The 17672-nt window shown below is 41.4% G+C and overlaps 1 protein-coding gene across 1 annotated transcript; it reads right to left on the reverse strand.

Annotated features, from left to right (window-relative positions):
• Positions 1 to 335: 335 nt before the first annotated feature.
• On the reverse strand, positions 336 to 9732 carry LOC139376977 (uncharacterized). Its single transcript, XM_071120014.1, has 6 exons — positions 9563 to 9732; positions 9252 to 9330; positions 1939 to 2096; positions 1690 to 1841; positions 1225 to 1513; positions 336 to 628 (listed from the first exon to the last, which is right to left on the reverse strand). Exons 1-6 carry the CDS (start codon positions 9730 to 9732, stop codon positions 478 to 480), a joined length of 999 nt encoding a protein of 332 aa, XP_070976115.1. The 3' UTR covers positions 336 to 477.
• Between the last annotated feature and the right edge of the window lie 7940 nt (positions 9733 to 17672).

Raw genomic sequence — 17672 nt, forward strand, 5'->3', positions numbered from 1 at the left:
TGTGCACATTCTAGATAAATGGTTGAATTGATTCCCATCTCCCGTCTCATCATTATTTAATTGTTATAGCTACTGACGTGGTCATGAAACCCACGTGAATAGACATAACACAGGCCATAATATTCCTATCAAAATATATTTGATCATTGTTTTCTAGATGACATTAAGAAATGACTCTGAACCGTACGTGTTGTGTTACCCTTTATCTCCTCCAAATACATTAACATACAATACAGTACAATGTTAGGAGCCGTTACAGTATGTACAGTTACAATAAAACAGATCTAAATGAATGTACTCAATATACCTATATTTACCATGTGAAATTATAAAGCTAAACTGTTAAATGAATTTCAACATGGCTTTTCCTTACAGAGAGAATGTTACCTACATATAAATGATCTAAGCATATTAAGCCCACAAAACAGTGTGTCCTGCGCTTCACGTTCAGTTTTAGGAATAAATGCTCTGGATCTGTCAGTCCAGTGGTGACCCATAGACCTCCACCTCACACAGGGTCAGGTACTCCTTCCTTCCTGGAATGACCACGTTGACGTATCGACCCTCCATTCCGTTACACTTGAAGGTGCTGGATAAGCCCGCTGGAATAGAGGAGATCACAGCACACCTGCAGGATGAAGCAGAAACGGATTTAGTACAGCAGTAACAAACACTAAGTGACACATTTTACACAGCGCCTTGTGGACGTACAGTGAGCCATTCAATGATATTGACAACTGTGCACATTACTTGATGTAGTAAATCTAAAAGTCAGTGTGCACAGAGTAACGTGAAACAGTCCGAGGTTATATCGTTAGTATGGACTGATAGTCACATAGTTCACCTGGGATTAACCATCTCGCGAACAGACTACGTGACATAAGGTATTGTGATGTCTGTCATAAGAGTCCAGGATACGACAACTAACGACCAACGTTATTTCTGGTGCTTTGGTTTTCTGTCACTGTTTATTTGGACGTATCAGGATTGGGTTAAGGTGGTGGGGTTAAGGTGGTGGGGGGATTTCAAGTGATGATTTCAAAACATTATTTCAAGCTAAAAGTTTTCGGAAGTGGGGAGGCTAGGTTGAGGCTTTCCGATTAGGGGGGTGGAGCCTTTTCTAGTCTAACCAGAATATATTTCCATAAATCTCCTCTTAATAAAACCTAATTGAGCATCTAACACAATTACGCAAGATTTTAGTTCTGGGTTTCCGAGATTTACCTGGGATTGTTGTTGCCATTGTTGTCGTCCAAGGAGTCTCCAATACGGATCTCAGCACCATTCAGTCTGCTGGAATAAGAAAGATTCTTTCTGTTGGTGATGGTGATGGAGAACACTTTGTAGGTATTAAGCAGGTCCAATCGCCACCAGGGGTTAAGGTCACCAGAAGTGTGAGTGCAGGAGCCATGTTCCATAGCATTGTCACGGTTCCCATCAATGGCATTGTAAGCAAACCCAAACCCATGCAATGACGACTGGGTGGCTTTTCCCCGTAGAGCCACATTCTTTCCTGGATAGCGCAGGGCAAAATAGTTGTAGGGATTTCAGCATGTCTATAGGTGCCACCAGGCAAATGTTACCAAAGTTTTCTATATTTCCAAGTAGATGTTAAACTAATGCTCTGAATATTGATTACTGGTAATGATAATAATAACCTATAAGAGTGATAGTCTTACTTATCCTTACCAGTTGGGGCGAGGTACCCATAAACCTCCACTTCACAGAGTACTAGAGTGCTTGTCTTTGGTAGAACCACAGCCACATAACGTCCTTCAATACCTTTGTTCCAACTCAGAGTGAGAGATCTACCTGCTGGAATGGAGGTAATCACCCCAGCTCTAGAAGAAAGTGAGAGAGAATGAATGAGAGTGAGTTATCTACAATTGCAATAATATTTGAATAAAAAAAAAAAAATGAAAGTATTTGTGATCTTACAGTGTGTTGTGAATGCCATTATCCTGTAAGGATTTCCCAATGCGAATTTCAGCACCGTTGATATTTGTGTGGCAGCAGTCCCCTCTGTTGGTGATGGTGACGGAGGTGACTATGTACAGTGCCTTGCGAAAGTATTCGGCCCCCTTGAACTTTGCAACCTTTTGCCACATTTCAGGCTTCAAACATAAAGATATAAAACTGTATTTTTTTGTGAAGAATCAACAACAAGTGGGACACAATCATGAAGTGGAACGACATTTATTGGATATTTCAAACTTTTTTAACAAATCAAAAACTGAAAAATTGGGCGTGCAAAATTATTCAGCCCCCTTAAGTTAATACTTTGTAGCGCCACCTTTTGCTGCGATTACAGCTGTAAGTCGCTTGGGGTATGTCTCTATCAGTTTTGCACATCGAGAGACTGAATTTTTTTCCCATTCCTCCTTGCAAAACAGCTCGAGCTCAGTGAGGTTGGATGGAGAGCATTTGTGAACAGCAGTTTTCAGTTCTTTCCACAGATTCTTGATTGGATTCAGGTCTGGACTTTGACTTGGCCATTCTAACACCTGGATATGTTTATTTTTTAACCATTCCATTGTAGATTTTGCTTTATGTTTTGGATCATTGTCTTCTTGGAAGACAAATCTCCGTCCCAGTCTCAGGTCTTTTGCAGACTCCATCAGGTTTTCTTCCAGAATGGTCCTGTATTTGGCTCCATCCATCTTCCCATCAATTTTAACCATCTTCCCTGTCCCTGCTGAAGAAAAGCAGGCCCAAACCATGATGCTGCCACCACCATGTTTGACAGTGGGGATGGTGTGTTCAGTTGTGTTGCTTTTACGCCAAACATAACGTTTTGCATTGTTGCCAAAAAGTTACATTTGGTTTCATCTGACCAGAGCACCTTCTTCCACATGTTTGGTGTGTCTCCCAGGTGGCTTGTGGCAAACTTTAAACAACACTTTTTATGGATATCTTTAAGAAATGGCTTTCTTCTTGCCACTCTTCCATAAAGGCCAGATTTGTGCAATATACAACTGATTGTTGTCCTATGGACAGAGTCTCCCACCTCAGCTGTAGATCTCTACAGTTCATCCAGAGTGATCATGGGCCTCTTGGCTGCATCTCTGATCAGTCTTCTCCTTGTATGAGCTGAAAGTTTAGAGGGACGGCCAGGTCTTGGTAGATTTGCAGTGGTCTGATACTCCTTCCATTTCAATATTTTAATGGTGCACATGAGACAGAATAATGTGTGGTTATAATTTTATAAATGACAACAAGACCTGCCAATCTAAAGAGCATCATATATCTAGAGATAACAACAAAAGGAAGTGTTTACTTGGAACAATGGCACCAGATGGTGTTACTAGAAGAGCCAGCAAGAGAAAGAACATGGCCTGTCTCATCCTCCTGGAGTGGAAACATAACAAGCCAATGTACTGATATTGTGGCAAGATACACAGAAGTTCAGGCACATTGCAGATTCAGACAACTAACTTTCACAGTCTCACGTCAAAATTAGACGTTCATCCATGTTTCTCAAACATCACATTTTTAAGTTGTTGCAAACATAACATTTTTAAGTGTTTAAGGCTAAATTTAGGCATTAACTCAGAATGTTTAAGGATAGGGTAAAGTTTAGGCATTAGCTCCAAAATCTTAAGGTTAGTCATTAACTCAGAATGGTTCAAGTAAGGGTTAAGGTTTGGGATAGGCTTCACACATAAAGCTCAAAAACAGCTTTCTCTCACTGGATTTCAACTTGCAACCTTTGGCCAATTAGAGGCAGATGCTTATGCCTATCTGCCATCTCTATCCACCTTTCCCTAGCAAAACTGAACGCTAATTGAAGGTAACAGCGCTCACTGCTGCTCCTAGTGGTCGGTGTCCACATTATCTCCCGATGTCCTTAGACATGGATGAACGTTGTCTGAATCTGCAATGTGCCTGTACTTCATTCAAAGACACTCTTACTTACAGTTGTGGCTGCTTTGTGTGATGTATTGTTGTCTCTGCCTTCTTGCCCTTTGTGCTGTTGTCTGTGCCCAATAATGTTTGTACCATGTTTTGTGCTACTACCATGTTGTAATGCTGCCATGTTGTGTTGCTACCATGCTGTGTTATCATGTTTTTCTGCCATGCTATGGTGTTGTCTTAGGTCTGTCTTTATGTAGTGTTGTCTCTCTTGTCGTGATGTGTATTTTGTCGTATATTGTTATTTTATTTATTTATTTTTAATCCCAGCCCCCGTCCCCACAGGGGGCCTTTTGCCTTTTGGTAGGCTGTCATTGTAAATAAGAATTTGCTCTTAATTGACTTGCCTAGTTAAATAAAGGTTAAATAAAATACAATAAATAAAACGTTGAATACTGACTTGTATCACGGGTGACCTGGCTGGATTCAGTGGTACAACATTGCTCAGCAGCCTGTTCTCTTAGAGTAGACGTAGCACAGTAATTTAAATATGTGACCCTTCATCTAACCCTTCCCCTAGCCCTAATATTAACCCTTTAACCTAACTCCAAAACTTAACCCTAACCTTAACTCTAACTCCTAACCTAGCTAACGTTAGCCAGCTAGCTAACGTTAGCCACCTAGCAACCTAGCTAGAATTCATAACATAAAAGGTAAGAACATTTGTAACATACAGTGCATTTTGAAATTTGTAACTACGTTTTGAAATTCTTAACATGTAGTACAGCTGGCAAAGTAATAATATACACTGCTCAAAAAATAAAGGGAACACTTAAACAACACAATGTAACTCCAAGACAATCACACTTCTGTGAAATCAAACTGTCCACTTAGGAAGAAACACTGAATGACAATAAATTTCACATGCTGTTGTGCAAATGGAATAGACAACAGGTGGAAATTATAGGCAATTAGCAAGACACCCCCAATAAAGGAGTGGTTCTGCAGGTGGTGACCACAGACCACTTCTCAGTTCCTATGCTTCCTGGCTGATGTTTTGGTCACTTTTGAATGCTGGCGGTGCTTTCACTCTAGTGGTAGTATGAGACGGAGTCTACAACCCACACAAGTGGCTCAGCTCATCCAGGATGGAACATCAATGTGAGCTGTGGCAATAAGGTTTGCTGTGTCTGTCAGCGTAGTGTCCAGAGCATGGAGGCGCTACCAGGAGACAGGCCAGTACATCAGGAGACGTGGAGGAGGCCGTAGGAGGGCAACAACCCAGCAGCAGGACCGCTACCTCCGCCTTTGTGCAAGGAGGAGCAGGAGGAGCACTGCCAGAGCCCTGCAAAATGACCTCCAGCAGGCCACAAATGTGCATGTGTCTGCTCAAATGATCAGAGACAGACTCCATGAGGGTGGTATGAGGGCCCGATGTCCACAGGTGGGGGTTGTGCTTACAGCCCAACACCATGCAGGACGTTTGGCATTTGCCAGAGAACACCAAGATTGGCAAATTTGTCACTGGCGCCCTGTGCTCTTCACAGATGAAAGCTGGTTCACAATGAGCACATGTGACAGACATGACAGAGTCTGGAGACGCCGTGGTTGAAGGTTCTGCTGCCTGCAACATCCTCCAGCATGACCGGTTTGGCGGTGGGTCAGTCATGGTGTGGGGTGGCCTTTCTTTGGGGGGCTGCACAGCCCTCCATGTGCTCACCAGAGGTAGCCTGACTGCCATTAGGTACCGAGATGAGATCCTCAGACCCCTTGTGAGACCATATGCTGGTGCGGTTGGCCCTGGGTTCCTCCTAATGCAAGACAATGCTAGACCTCATGTGGCTGGAGTGTGTCAGCAGTTCCTGCAAGAGGAAGGCATTGATGCTATGGACTGGCCCGCCCGTTCCCCAGACCTGAATCCAATTGAGCACATCTGGGACATCATGTCTCGCTCCATCCACCAACGCCACATCGCACCACAGACTGTCCAGGAGTTGGCGAATGCTTTAGTCCAGGTCTGGGAGGAGATCCCTCAGGAGACCATCCGCCACCTCATCAGGAGCATGCCCAGGCGTTGTAGGGAGGTCATACAGGCACGTGGAGGCCACACACACTACCGAGCCTCATTTTGACTTGTTTTAAGGACATTACATCAAAGTTGGATCAGCCTGTAGTGTGGTTTTCCACTTTAATTTTGAGTGTGACTCCAAATCCAGACCTACATGGGTTGATAAATTTGATTTCCATTGATAATTTTTGTGTGATTTTGTTGTCAGCATATTCAACTATGTAAAGAAAAAAGTATTTAATAAGAATATTTCATTAATTCAGATCTAGGATGTGTTATTTTAGTATTCCCTTTATTTTTTTTGAGCAGTGTATATTACCTTTTGCAAATTTCTAACATATCGTAAGTTTGGCAAATTCGTAACAAATAATTTGAATTGTAATTCGTAACATATCATACGAAATGGTTCATGGACATCCACAAGTTAAAACAAACCAAGTGAACTAAATGGAAGGTCTCAAATTTACGTACAGAATGATATGAAATGTTCTGAGAGCAGGTTGGGCTCAAACACATGGCTCACATTGCAGTAGCATATAAACAGACCAATATTACACCAGCATAAGCATACATTTGTTCTCTGATGCCATTTATATTCTTTACAAAGCTCCCTGTTTTATATTTTTGTAGGTATGTATAGTAAAACAAAAGAGTAAATAGACTTTCCTCATATATACAGTTGAAGTCGGAAGTTTACATTCATTTAGGTTGGAGTCATTAAAACTCGTTTTTCAACCACTCTACAAATTTCTTGTTAACAAACTGTAGTTTTGGCAAGTCGGTTAGGACATCTACTTTATGCATGACACAAGTCATTTTTCCAAAAATTGTTTACAGACAGATTATTTCACTTATAATTCACTGTATCACAATCCCAGTGGGTCAGAAGTTTACATACACTAAGTTGACTGTGCCTTTAAACAGCTTAGAAAATTCCATAAAATGATGTTATGGCTTTAGAAGCTTCTGATGGGCTAATTGACATCATTTGAGTCAATTGGAGGTGTACCTGTGGATGTATTTCAAGGCCTACCTTCAAACTCAGTGACTCTTTGCTTGACATCATGAGAAAATCAAAAGAACTCAGTCAAGGCCTCAGAAGAAATTGTAGAGCTCCACAACTCTGGTTCATCCTTGGGAGCAATTTTCAAACGCCTGAAGGGACCACGTTCATCTGTACAAACAATTTCGCAAGTATCAACACCATGGGACCACGCAGCTGTCATACCACTCAGGAAGGAGACGCATTCTGTCTCCTAGAGATGAACGTACTTTGGTGCGAAAAGTGTGAATCAATGACAAAACAACATCAAAGGACCTTGTGAAGATTCTGGAGGAAACAGGTACAAAAGTATCTATATCCACAGTTAAACAAGTCCAATATCGACCAAAAGTATCTATATCCACAGTTAAACAAGTCCAATATCGACATAACCTGAAAGGACGCTCAGCAAGGAAGAAGCCACTGCTCCAAAACCGCCAGATTACGATTTGCAACTGCACATGGGAACAAAGATTGTACTTTTTGGAGAAATGTCCTCTGGTCTGATGAAACAAAAATATAACTGTTTGGCCATAATGACCAACATTATGTTTGGAGGAAAAAGGGGGCTGCTTGCAAGCCGAAGAACACCATCCCAACCGTGAAGCATGGGGTTGGCAGCATCATGTTGTGGGGTGCTTTGCTGCAGGAGGGACTGTTGCACTTCACAAAATAGATGGCATCATGAGGCAGGAAAATTACGTGGATATATTGAAGCAACATCTCAAGACATCAGTCAGGAAGTTAAAGCTTGGTCGCAAATGGGTCTTCCAAATGGACAAAGACCCCAAGCATACTTCCAAAGTTGTGGAAAAATGGCTTAAGGACAACAAGGTCAAGGTATTGGAGTGGTAATCACAAAGCCCTGACCTCAATCCTATAGACAATTTGTGGGCAGAACTAAAGAAGCAGGTGCGAGCAAGGAGGCCTACAAACCTGACTCAGTTACACCAGCTCTGTCAGGAGGAATGGGCCAAAATTCACCCAACTTATTGTGGGAAGCTTGTGGAAGGCTACCCAAAATATTTGGCCCAAGTTAAACAATTTGAAGGCAATGCTAGCAAATACTAATTGAGTGCATGTAAACTTTTGACCTACTGGGAATGTGATGAAAGAAATAAAAGCTGAAATAAATAATTATCTCTACTATTATTCTGACATTTCACATTCTTAAAATAAAGGGGTGATCCTAACTGACCTAAAACAGGTTGAAATGTCAGGAATTGGGAAAAACTGAGTTTAAATGTATTTGGCTAAGGTGTATGTAAACTCCCGACTTCAACTGTAAGTTGTTTAGTTGTATAAAATACAATACCACAAAAAAAGTTATTCATGTCAGGTTTGATGAAATCTACAATGCCATTCACTGCTGAATCTTTACACTGTTATTATGCTTTAACTGTTATGTAAATCAAGGGTTGATATAAGGTTGTAGTAAGACAGAAAATACAATAGAATATAAAGCAATTCCAATTAGTATTAGATTGTCATATCCTCTTACCTTCACACTCAAAATAATGAAGTCACTGTTGATGTTGATGTGATTTTGATGTAGGTGAAAGCTATGTAGACTAAGCTGAGTCTGACAGAGTTATTTTTACCCCAGTCAACAAGTTAATGACCTTGTGATCTTTGTTTTCTACATGTACATTTGTAGCACGTGCTATTATCAGAATAGATAAGGCTGAGCAATCTTGGCGATAAACAGCTAAAACGTGATTCCAATTTATGGAGCTATGCAGTATAATTGAATGATCAGGATATAATGATATGGAAGGGAATAACAGGAAACATGTACACGTGTTAAACATGTAACAGAGTAGTTGTTAACATTACTACACATATAATCTCAAGATCATGTACAGGAACCAGGCAACATACTGCATGTATACTTATTCCACATCAGATATTTTACTGCAGTTGATGACTAAATTAATTTAGATTTGTGGTAGGTGTCAATTATTCAATTAGTTCAATGTTTCCTTACATCTACGGTCCTGGTGCAATTGCAATCCACACTCTTATACATCACCAAGTGTGTGTGTATATGTTCGTGCATGTGTGAGTACGTGTGCGTGTGCTTGCGCATGTGACTTAACTAATTACTTGGTTTTGAGAATTAAAAAGACAATAGCTCGTAATATTCCTATCAAAAACTCTTACAGAAAGAATGTTACCTACAATATAAAACATCTAAGTACGTTGAGCTCAGAAAATTGTATCCTGTGCTTCAGACTAAGTTATGGGAATAAATGCTCTGGATCTGTCAGTCCAGTGGTGACCCTCCACCTCACACAGGGTCAGGTGTTCACTTCTTCCTGGAATGACCACGCTGATGTATCGACCCTCCATCCTGTTACACTGGGAGCTGGGATAGAGGAGAGAACAGCACACCTGCAGGATGACACAGAAACGGATTTAGAACAGCAGCAACAGTGAGTGACATGTTTTTATAAACATACAGTGAACCATTGAATAATGTTTAAAAATGGTACACATTTCTTGATGTAGTAAATCTAAAAGTCTGTTTGTACAGAGTAGCGTAAAACAGTCAATCTGAGGTTATATCATTATTTTGGACTCAAAGTCCCATAGTTCACCTGGGATTGTTGTTGTCATTGTTGTCATCCAGGAAATCTATGATGCGGATCTCAGCTCCATTGAGTCTGCTGTAATAATTCATGTTCTTTCTGTTGGTCATGTCAAACACTTTGTAGTTATTAAACAGGTCCAGTTGCCACCAGGGGTTTAAGGTCATGGCAGCATTCATGTGCCAAATCACTTTCAAGGTTTCCATTAATGGTGTTTTGAGCATTAAAAAATTCCCACATTAATGACTTGGTGGCTTTCCTCATAAAGCCACGTTCTTTCGGCACAAAATAGTACAAAAAGAGTTGTGAGAAACAACCTAATTGTGGTTACACATTTTAATTAGTTGGTCGATGATTGCTCTGAATTAGTTAATAATAACCTTTATTATTCCTTACTCCAACAATACTAAAATAGAATTTTAAGGGATGGGGCTTATCCTTACCAGTTGGGTCGAGATACCCATAAACCTCCACTTCACAGAGTTTTAGAAGACTGTTCTGTGAATCTGTTCAATGATTCCCAACCAAATTTCCTGAGCTTGAGCTTGAGAAATTTGGGCAAATACAATGAATATACAGTATGTTGCCTTAAGAGGTTGGTAGAATCTTATTCAAAATAATTCACAACTGTAATGGCTGCCAAAGGTGCTCCCACCAAGTGTTAACTCTGGGGCGTGAAGACAATAAATGACACAATAAATGCATCTTCATTTTGAAAATGTTCTATCATTTTTTCTTTCACTTTGAAAATGAGGAGCAGGCTGTGTAGATCGGTAGGGGGAAAAATCTAATTTAATCTCTTTTTAGATGTAATTTAATGCAGCAAAATGTGAAGGCTGCGAGGAGTGTGTAGACTTTCACTAGCGGCTGTATACACCAGTCAGATACCAGTTCAAAGAGAGTGAGACGTTTACTGCTGTTTTTTCACGCAAAACATGCATGGTATTTTTCAGAACAGATAAGGTGCAATAACATTCAAGATAAATAACTGAAACGTGATTCCAGTTTATGGAGTTATACAGTACGTGATCAAATGTGTGGGATGATGTGTGATACAACAACAGGAAGCATTTGCAGATTAACAAGGGAGGACTGAGGGCAAAGGACAGGCACAGCAACAAGGAAACTGTTATACTTACAGCACTTACATTACATGCTTTCTTATACTATTTCACATACAGTGCCTTGCGAAAGTATTCGGCCCCCTTGAACTTTGCGACCTTTTGCCACATTTCAGGCTTCAAACATAAAGATATAAAACTGTATTTTTTTGTGAAGAATCAACAACAAGTGGGACACAATCATGAAGTGGAACGACATTTATTGGATATTTCAAACTTTTTTAACAAATCAAAAACTGAAAAATTGGGCGTGCAAAATTATTCAGCCCCCTTAAGTTAATACTTTGTAGCGCCACCTTTTGCTGCGATTACAGCTGTAAGTCGCTTGGGGTATGTCTCTATCAGTTTTGCACATCGAGAGACTGAATTTTTTTCCCATTCCTCCTTGCAAAACAGCTCGAGCTCAATGAGGTTGGATGGAGAGCATTTGTGAACAGAAGTTTTCAGTTCTTTCCACAGATTCTCGATTGGATTCAGGTCTGGACTTTGACTTGGCCATTCTAACACCTGGATGTGTTTATTTTTGAACCATTCCATTGTAGATTTCGCTTTATGTTTTTTGTTGGAAGACAAATCTCCGTCCCAGTCTCAGGTCTTTTGCAGACTCCATCAGGTTTTCTTCCAGAATGGTCCTGTATTTGGCTCCATCCATCTTCCCATCAATTTTAACCATCTTCCCTGTCCCTGATGAAGAAAATCAGGCCCAAACCATGATGCTGCCACCACCATGTTTGACAGTGGGGATGGTGTGTTCAGCTGTGTTGCTTTTACGCCAAACATAACGTTTTGCATTGTTGCCAAAAAGTTACATTTTGGTTTCATCTGACCAGAGCACCTTCTTCCACATGTTTGGTGTGTCTCCCAGGTGGCTTGTGGCAAACTTTAATCAACACTTTATATGGATATCTTTAAGAAATGGCTTTCTTCTTGCCACTCTTCCATAAAGGCCAGATTTGTGCAATATACGACTGATTGTTGTCCTATGGACAGAGTCTCCCACCTCAGCTGTAGATCTCTGCAGTTCATCCAGAGTGATCATGGGCCTCTTGGCTGCATCTCTGATCAGTCTTCTCCTTGTATGAGCTGAAAGTTTAGAGGGACGGCCAGGTCTTGGTAGATTTGCAGTGGTCTGATACTCCTTCCATTTCAATATTATCGCTTGCACAGTGCTCCTTGGGATGTTTAAAGCTTGGGAAATCTTTTGTATCCAAATCCGGCTTTAAACTTCTTCACAACAGTATCTCGGACCTGCCTGGTGTGTTCCTTGTTCTTCATGATGCTCTCTGCGCTTTTAACAGACCTCTGAGACTATCACAGTGCAGGTGCATTTATACAGAGACTTGATTACACACAGGTGGATTGTATTTATCATCATTAGTCATTTAGGTCAACATTGGATCATTCAGATATCCTCACTGAACTTCTGGAGAGAGTTTGCTGCACTGAAAGTAAAGGGGCTGAATAATTTTGCACGCCCAATTTTTCAGTTTTTGATTTGTTAAAAAAGTTTGAAATATCCAATAAATGCCGTTCCACTTCATGATTGTGTCCCACTTGTTGTTGATTCTTCACAAAAAAATACAGTTTTATATCTTTATGTTTGAAGCCTGAAATGTGGCAAAAGGTCGCAAAGTTCAAGGGGGCCGAATACTTTCGCAAGGCACTGTATTTAAATGTAACCATTACAGATTAGTTTGTTTCCTAGTACACTTTGAAATTGTATGAAATAGTGTGGTTTTAAACTTGTTTTAATTGTTAACTTAACTATTATTCAAGGTGAACTAGTGTTGATGTTGATTAATCACAGATCACAATCCTGCAATAAATAGGGGAAAGGAATCTGTCTCTAATTGGTCTGTTTCTGTGTTGTATTCTCAAATGAACATGACCTTTTATTTTAGTCATATGCCTCTCCAATTAGCTTTATTTGATTGTCACTATTTTTTCAGGATATCAGCTATGTGAACTCATTTTGAGGCTGCAATGCCAATGCAGACATAGGCCTACAGCAGAGTTTCCCAACTCCAGTCCTTGAGTACCCCCAATGGTACACATTTTTGTTGTAGCCCCGTATAAACATAACTGATTAAGGGCCTTATGTAGGCCCTAACAGTTGGTGGGCACCGTTTGTCACCATTATAGTGCAATTAATGTATTGTTTAGAGCTGTGTAGTGGCTTGCTGGCATGCATGCTACTTGTTTTTTTTGCCCCACCAAGACTTACATGCTAAAATTGCCACTGGTCCTCGCTTGCAACAGTCACTACTGAGTTCCAAACTGCCTCTGGAAACAATGTCAGCACAAGAACTGTTGGACGGAAGCTTCATGAAATGGGTTTCCATGGCCGAGCAGCCGCACACAAGCCTAAGATCACCATGTGCAATGCCAAGCGATGGCTGGAGTGGTGTAAAGCTTGCCGCCATTGGACTCTGGAGTGATGAATCACATTTCGCCATCTGGCAGTCCGAGGGACAAATTTGGGTTTTGGTGGATGCCAAGAGAACCTAACTGCCTGAATGCGTAGGTCCAACTGTAAAGTTTGGTGGAGGAGGAGTAATGGTCTGGGGCTGTTTTTCATGGTCCGGGTTAAGCCCCTTAGTTCCAGTGAAGGGAAATCTTAACGCTACAGCATACAATTACATTCCAGACTTTTCTGTGTTCCAATTTTGTGGCAACAGTTTGGAGAAGGCCTTTTCCTGTTTCAGCATGACAATACCACTGCACATAGCGAGTGCCATACAGGAATGGTTTGTCGTGGAAGAACTTGACTGGCCTGCACAGAGCACTGACCTCAACCCCATCGAAACCCTTTGGGATGAAATGGAATGCAGACTACGAGCCAGGCCTAATTGCCCAACATCAGTGCCCAACATCACTAATGCACTTGTGCCTGTATGGAAGCAAGTCCCCGGCTCTCAACAGCAATGTTCCAACATCTAGTGGTTTTGCCTTCCCAGAAGAGTGCAAGTTGTTATAGCAGCTAAGGGGGAACCAACTCCATATTCATGCCTATGATTTTGGAATGAGATGTTCGACGAGCAGGTGTCCACATACCTTTGGTAATGTAGTGTAGCTAAAAAGTAGCTAAGATGCTAAAGTTGTCGGTGGTGAGATTCGAACACTCAACCTTTGGGTTGCTAGATGTTCACGTTTGTTAGCTGGCTAATATTAGCTGGGTTCGGGTTAGAGTTCAAAGGTTAGGAGTTAGGTTAAAAGGTTAAGTTTAGGGTTAGGGTTAGCTAAAAAGGTTAAGGTTAGGGGAAGAGTTAGCTAACATACTAAGTATACTGAACATAAATATAAACGCAACATGTAAAGTGTTGGTCCCATGTTTCATGAGCTGAAATAAATATCCCAGAAATGTTATATATGCACAAAAAGCTTACTTCTCTCAAATTGTGGGCACAGATGTGTTTACATCCTTGTTAGTGAGCATTTCTTTGTTGCCAAGATAATTCATCCCCCTGACAGGTGTGACATATCAAAAAACGGATTAAACAGCATGATCATTACACAGGTGCACCTTGTGCTGGGGACAATAAAGGGCCACTCTAAAATGTGCAGTTTTGTTACACAACAAAATGCCACAGATGTCTCAAGTTTTGAGGGAGCATGCAATTGGCATGCTGGCTGCAGGAATGTCCACCAGAGCTAGTGCCAGAGAACTGAATGTCTCTACCATTAAGCCGCCTACAACGTATTTTTAGAGAATTTGGTTGTGCGATCAACCGGCCTCATAACAGCAGACCTGTAACTGTATTCCATCTGTCCCTCTCTTTACCCCTAAATGGGCTCGAACCAGGGACCCTCTGCACACATTGACAACAGTCACCCTCGAAGCATCGTTACCTATTGCTCCACAAAAGCCGCTGCCCTTGCAGGGCAAGTGAAACAACTACTTCAAGGTCTCAGAGAAAATGACGTCACCGATTGAAATGCTATTAGCGTGCACCCCACTAACTAGCTAGCCATTTCACCCCCCCCCCTTTTGACCTCCTCTTTTTCCGCAGCAACCAGTGATCTGGATCAACAGCATCAATGTAACAGTGTTCCATCTGTGAACAGAGTGCCCCATAGTGGCGGTGGGGTTATGGTATGGGGAGGCATAAGCTATGGACAACAAACACAATTGCATTTTATTGATGCCAATTTAAATGCACAGAGATGCCGTGACGAGATCCTGATGCCCATTGTCGTGCTATTCATCTATCGCCATCATCTCATGTCTCAGTATCATAATGCACGGCCCCATGTCGAAAGGATCTGTGCACAATTCCTGGAATCTTGCCTGAATACTCACCAGACATGTCACCCATTGAGCATGTTTGGGATGCTCTGGGTCGTTGTGTACCACAACGTGTTTCACTTTCCACCAATATCCAGTAACCTCACACAGCCTTTGAAGAGGAGTGGGACAACATTCCACAGTCCACAATCAACGGCCTGATCAACTATACGCAAAGGATATGTGCATGAGGCAAATGGTGGTCACACTAGATACTGACTGGTTTTCTGATCCACGCCCCTAAATTTTTTTAAAGGTATCTGAGACTGGGTATCTGTGACTAGAATAACATATGCATATCTGTTATACCAGTCATGTGACATTCATAGATTAAGGCCTAATGAATCTATTTAAATTGACTGATTTCCTTACACTAAGTCAAATCTCAGTCAAATCTATGAAATTTTGCATTAGGCCTAATTCTAAAGTAGCTAAACAGTAGTAAGTTGTTGAAAAGTTCCTAAAATGCTAAAGTTGTTAGGGTTAAGGTTAGGAGTTAGGTTAAAGGGTTAAGGTTAGGGTTAGCTAAAAGGGTTAAGGTTAGGGTTAGAAACCCTAATTGGTCTACACTGTCAAGTTCTTGCCTGGTTTAGATCTTATCTGTCGGAAAGATATCAGTTATTCTCTGAACATGGTAAAGCCCCCAAATTGCCTATCCTGGAAGCCTGTGTTTCAGACGTAAGGAAGTGGATGGCGGCATTTTTTAAAACTTGAAAACTAAGACAAAACAGAGATGCTAATTCTAGGTCCAAAGAAACAAAGAGATCTGCTGTTGGATCTGACTATTAATCTTGATGTTTGTACAGTCCTCTAAAAAAAACTGTGAAGGACCTCTGAGTTACTCTGGACCACGATCTCTCTTTTGACAAACATATCAAGAATATTTCAAGGGCAGCTTTTTTCCATCTTTGTAGCATTGCAAAATTCTTAAACTTGTTGTCCAAAAATGATGCAGAAAAGATAATCCATGCTTTTGTCACGTCTAGATTAGACAACTGCAATGCTCTACTCTCTGGCTACCCAGATAAAGGACTAAATAAACTTTAGTTAGTGCTAAACACAGCTTCTAGAATCGTGACTAGAACCAAAACATTTGATCATAATACTCCAGTGCTAGCTACTGGCTTCCTGTTGAGGCTATTGGGCTGATTTCAAGGTTTTACTGTTAATCTACAAAGCATTACATGGACTTGCTACTACCTATCTCTGCGATTTGGTCCTTCCGTACATATCTACATGTACGCTACGGTCACAAGACAAAGGCCTCCTTACTGACCCTTGAATTTCTAAGCAAACAGCTGGAGGCAGGGCTTTCCCCTATAGAGCTCCATTTTTATGGAATGGTCTGCCTATCTATGTGAGAGACGCAGATTTGGTCTTGACCTTTTAGTCTTTACTGAAGATTGCTCTCTTCAGTAGGTCCTATGATGGAGTGTTTTCTGGCCCAGGGATGCGAAGGTGAACCGCACGGCACTGGAGTGACGAATCAGCCTTGCTGTCTCTGCCTGGCCGGCTCCCCTCTCTCCACTGGGATTCTCTGCCTCTGACCCTATTACGGGGGCTGAGTCACTGGATTACTAGTGCTCTCCCATGCCATCCCTAGGAGGGGTGCGTCACGTCGCGCCAGGCTTTTTTCGCTATACTTGACTTGAGTAGGTTGAGTCACTGACATGATCTTCCTGTCCGGTTTTGCACTCCCTTGGGCTCGGGTGGTGGGGAAGATCTTTGTGGGCTATGCTCAGCCTTGTCTGAGGGTAGTAAGTTGGTAGTCTGTTGATATCCCTCTAGTAGTGTGGACGCTGTGCTTTGGCAAAGTGGGTGGGGTTATATCCTGCCTGATTGCCCTGTCCGGGGGTACCGACGGACAAGGCCACAATGTCCCCGACCCCCCAGTCTCAGTCTCCAGGATCTATGCTGCAATAGTTTATGTTCCGGGGGAAAACGGTCAGTCTGTCCTATCTGGTGTAATTCTCCTGTTTTATCTGGTGCTCCCTCTAATTCTAGCATCTCTCTCTCCCTCTCCCCTCCTGCAGGACCTGAGCCCTAGGACCATGCCTCAGGACTACCTGGCCTGAGGACTCCTGGCTGCCCTTACGAAAAAAGATTGCAATCAGAGTGCAGTATAACTGCAGTATGCTGCAAATACTGCGTCAAAAATAACACAGTCAACAGCAGTTTACAGTGTACTGCAGTTGAACTGCAGTTATACTGCACTATAACTGCAGTTGAACTGCAGTTATTCTGCAATTACTGCGTCCAAAATACCACAGTCGACTGCAGTTACTGCACGTTTCAAAACGGCAAACTTTTTTTGCAATGGTATCCCCGTCCCCTGTCCACCTGGTCATGCTGCCTATCCAGTTTCTGTTGTATTGCTTGTGGCTATTGAACCCTGACCTTAAAAAAAATGTTTTATTGTATTATTATTATTTTTTGCAGAAACACCAGTATACATACAAGAAGAATACAAACAGACAATGATAACATATGCTATGGGGTACAACAAAATACAGATTACACAAAGACCTTAAAAAAATGCACCCATATTGATTGTTTTAATAGCTTTCTTATTATAAAAATGTAGAATGGTCTTAATGTACTGCTCGAGTTCTTTCTAGAAAACACGGAAGAGTGTTTTTTAATAGTGAATTTACATTTCTGAATATTAAATTTAGCTATTAGCACTATTACATTTATGAGGTACATTTTTTTT

This window comes from Oncorhynchus clarkii, chromosome 2 (genome assembly GCF_045791955.1).
Source record: "Oncorhynchus clarkii lewisi isolate Uvic-CL-2024 chromosome 2, UVic_Ocla_1.0, whole genome shotgun sequence".
Classification (NCBI taxonomy): Eukaryota; Metazoa; Chordata; class Actinopteri; order Salmoniformes; family Salmonidae; genus Oncorhynchus; species Oncorhynchus clarkii.

Bases quoted from the DNA above. Each gene is read 5' to 3' on its own strand.
- LOC139376977 (XM_071120014.1), bottom strand. From the start codon at position 9,732: ATGAATGCTGCCATGACCTTAAACCCCTGGTGGCAACTGGACCTGTTT. The intron at 2,097-9,251 runs GTGGAGGGTCAC...ATGTGGCAAAAG, and splicing joins AACACCTGACCCTGTGTGAG to GTTGCAAAGTTCAAGGGGGC. The intron at 1,514-1,689 runs GTAAGGATAAGT...TGCGCTATCCAG, and splicing joins TGGGTACCTCGCCCCAACTG to GAAAGAATGTGGCTCTACGG.